The sequence below is a fragment of the Octopus bimaculoides genome, chromosome 7 (assembly GCF_001194135.2).
Source record: "Octopus bimaculoides isolate UCB-OBI-ISO-001 chromosome 7, ASM119413v2, whole genome shotgun sequence".
Taxonomy (NCBI): Eukaryota; Metazoa; Mollusca; class Cephalopoda; order Octopoda; family Octopodidae; genus Octopus; species Octopus bimaculoides.
In genome coordinates, this window is record NC_068987.1 from 73,654,032 (window position 1) to 73,658,384 (window position 4,353).

Sequence of the window (4,353 nt, forward strand, 5' to 3'; positions counted from 1 at the left end):
CGACGACGACGACGACGATGATGATGACGATGATGATGACGATGATGACGACGACGGTGACGATGACGATGATGATGATGATGATGATGACGACGACGATGACGACGATGACGATGATGATGATGATGATAGAAGCCGTTTCTGATTTAGGCACAAGGACCTCAGTTTTGAAGAGAAGGGATAGTTGATGACATGGATTCCAATATTTGACTGAAGCTATATTTTGTCGATCAAAGTTAACCTCGGTGGTTTTCAACGTAAAGAACCGAAGAAATACTTCTAAGGATTTTGTCTGCACAACGCCAGAGAATTTAGCGAAGAGGCTTATTCTATTAGATCGACTTCCAGTCTTTCACCTCTAATTTATTATATTGAACCCGGATGATAGACAAAATCGCCCTTAGTAGGAGTTGAACTCGAAACGTAAGTAGCCCACACGATGCCAAGAATAAAAAATTATAAAATCTCGAAAGTTCTGGTTAAAATGTCCAAGAGAGGGAACTAAAGGTACTATTAGAAACGTTTAATAAAATACTGATGAAGTCGATAGATAACTGGTTCAGAGAGAGGAAAAGTGATCTTAATTGTCAAAGCCTAAAAACTACAGAATCACACCGTTCTTTTCTGCAATATACAATTCATTATATGCGATAATACTGCAGAGGATAAACACCCATCATTAAAAAAAATTATTTCCAGTAGAAGGGAAAGAATTCTGCAAAACCTCATATGGCAGTAAAAATCGACAATAATCACCAAAAGTCAAACTGAATACTATAAGAAGAAGAAAGATCTTTTCTACTCTAGGCACAAGGTCGGAAATTTTTGGGAGAGGGGGTCAGTTGATTAGATCAACCTCAGTACGCAACTGGTACTTAATTTATCGACCCCGAAAGGATGGAAGGCAAAGTCGACCTCGGCGGAATTTGAACTCAGAACGTAACAGCAGACGAAATACCGCTAAACATTTCGCCCGGCGTGCTAACGTTTCTGCCAGCTCACCGCCTTAAGAAGAAGAAGAAGGATCTGAACATAGAATGGATGTATTACCAGACGTTTTTTGCACTGTTCTCCATATGTGGATCATGGAAACATTAACCATGAATAAGACGCAGTCAATAATAAACATGTCATAAGTATATAGCAAACAATTTTACGGACGCAGACAAAAGAGTGAAGAATTTGCTCCATTTCGATTAGAAAATATTCCATAGAAAATATTCCAGTATCTTTTTTCTTCACTTGTGCCTAGTACTAGTATCTTCAATCGTAATGTTAAATGAGACCGGACGCAGATATAAATCTTAAATGAGGACAATCAACTATCATTTGTATCTTAACAGTCTCTTGTATACTGCAGATGGCAAACAACTAGAAACACTGCTGCAGAAAATGTATAGATTTACTGAAGAAATTGATATGAGATTCCAGTCGTTCTTATTAGACCTAGAGTTGTCCATACATGCAAGTTTTCTCTGTCTATACCACTGATATTTGTCAAGGGAAAGGCTAGGATCGATAAACCTTAGTATCAGTATCATCAGTTTCATCGCAAATTTATGCAAATGTTGACGTCAGAACGCAAAGAGCCAGAATAGTTTTTGAAAGCATCCCATCTGACGTCCTAACAATTCTGTCAATCCACTTTTTATTTAACGATCCTAAAATGAAGAAAGGCAAAATTTTATCTTGAAGTTTGAACATGAAGTGCAGAGAGCCGGAAGGAATTTTATCCGACGCTCTAGCAACTCAATTTGCAATGTATAAAATACATGGGTATAACTATGTGATTAAGAAACACGCTTTGCAACCACGTGGTTGCGAGTCCGGTCTCACTGTGCAGCACCTTGGACAAGTGTTTTCTACTAGGACCGACCGAGTGAATTTAGTAGATGGAAACTGTGTGGAATCCCGTTGTATATATGTGTGTGGTTGTCTCCTCCACCATCTGCCGCTTGACAACCGTGTTGGTTTGTTTATGCCCCTGTAATTTAGCGATTCGGCATAAGGAAACGATAGAATAAGTATGAGACTTTTAAAAAAATAATAAATACGAGGAGCGATTTCTTCGACTTAACCCTTGAAAGGAGTTCCCTATTATGAACAGAGTCCTATGACTGAAACAAGTAAAATATGCATATAACGGTTATAATCATAGATCATTTTATGTGACAGTCCTATTTGCGAGAATGCATCTTTGCATACATTACTCATTATAGTTTCTATTCTTGTGGTTGTTAAAATGAAAACTCAAATGTGATATGTCCTTTTAAATGTGGTAGTAACTGCTGTTTACTCTATTTCATTGTTACAGGAAAACATTGGCTGTTATTTGATGGAGTAGAAGAGTCGACACATTTCCACAGACAAGAAGCCCTGGACATCTACAAAGAGCCAATTCTATCATTTGCCAAAATAAACCGGAACAGACGATCCAAATTGAACCTTGAGGTGAGTCAATCCCTTCTGTATCAGAATATCGACTTGTTTGTTTACTCTGTACTTTTTCTTCTCCCGGATAGACCAATCATATGTTTACGAGGAGTATATCGACATGTATTAATATGAGTAATAACAGATGACAAATACGATGTAACGGTAAGTAGACGAAAACTATCAGAAACAATGGACATTTAAAATAGCCATCTATAAATCATACTTAAAATATAAACGCTATCAATAAGACAGTTACTGTAGTATTTTGTCCTGGACTTACTATGTTAAAAACACAATAAATATCAGAGGAAACGAAATATCGCCCCACTAAAAGCATCTGGTGCTTTCGCTAGCCGCTGCTGGAACAAATTTTCATCTCTGATATATATTGTGTTTTTAACACAGCAAGTCCATAAGAGATATTTATTACCTCAGGACGAATACTGTAATAACTGGGTGATTGGCGGTGTGCATACACTGAGTATGATACATGCATGGCTGTCTTAATTAAATAATGATTCAATTGCGTGTACCGGAGTGGAGATTTATAACAATTGACTATGGATAAAATGTGACATTGTAAGCAAATTGCTTACTATCACGTCACCAAAGTCAATTCTGATGTCAATAAACAGATGACAACTATAATTTGACATTAGTCATGTGTGTTATGATAGTAAACAAAGAGCAACAATGATGTGACTGTAGTAAACTATGATATAGCAGTAAATAAATGACAACTGCGATGGAATAATATAGTCAACAGTAACAAGATGTAATATGAAACTTTTGACACCAGAGATATCGTAGTAATATCTAAACAAGCGGCTGAAATGGGGCTCCGCCGAAGAATCTCCCGACAAAATATATAACTCGAAGACCAGGGAATCTCACCAGGACAAGCCGTTACTTCTCCACATTGTGAGGTCACAGCCTGGTACCATGTTCATATGATTAGAATGTTTCAGGGAAGAATCGGAAGATGGATTCTTCAAGCCAAGGCAGCCAGCGGGAGACTTATGGGTAGACCATGAATGAGATGGTTGGATAGTATTCATAGCCTCAAGTGATCACTATTGGGAATCCAGCCGCAAAGTATAATGACAGTTACTTCTTATAGGATCTTATCGACGAGGTACTTGAGTACTCTATCCCCACGATGGATGGATGGATGGATGGATGATATAGTGATTGTAGTAAGGGCGGCGAGCTGGCAGAAACGTTAGCACGCCGGGCGAAATGCTTAGCGGTATTTCGTCTGCCGTTACGTTCTGAGTTCAAATTCCGCCGAGGTCGACTTTGCCTTTCATCCTTTCGGGGTCGATAAATTAAGTACCAGTTACGCACTGGAGTCGATGTAATCGACGTAACCCCTTTGTCTGTCCCTGATTGTCCCTTCTATGTTTAGCCCCTTGTGGGCAATAAAGAAATAGGATGGATGATATAGTGATTAACTGTTGATGTAAAGAAAACAAACAATATTAGTAATAATTGCATACAAATTCATGTTTTGTATAGCTTAACATCCAATAATACATAAGGAAGTTCGAGTTGGTAAGGGAGTTTCTATGTGGCCACTCAACCTGTTAGAAGTAATTACCAAATCTCACTCAAATCGCAAACTACCGTCTCAGAAATAAAAGGAACACATCGAATAATTTTGGAAAAGACATACTATTCTACTCTTTTACTTGTTTCAGTCATTTGACTGTGGCCATGCTGGAGCACCGCCTTTAGTCGAGCAAATCGACCCCAGGACTTATTCTTTGTAAGCCTAGTACTTATTCTATCGGTTTCTTTTGCTGAATCGCTAAGTTACGGAGACGTAAACACACCAGCATCGGTTGTCAAGCGATGTTGGGGGGACATACACAGACACACAAACACATGCACACACATACATACATACATATATAT

At 38.3% G+C, this 4,353-nt stretch overlaps 1 protein-coding gene across 1 annotated transcript in view; it reads left to right on the plus strand.

Annotated features, from left to right (window-relative positions):
* The window catches only part of LOC106880534 (lysosomal alpha-mannosidase), a 65,056-nt gene that overhangs the window by 42,559 nt on the left and 18,144 nt on the right, over positions 1-4,353 (plus strand). The window contains exon 19 of the mRNA XM_052969439.1: positions 2,315-2,451. Coding sequence (XP_052825399.1) covers positions 2,315-2,451 — 137 coding nt within the window. The remainder of the gene's footprint in view (positions 1-2,314; positions 2,452-4,353) is intronic.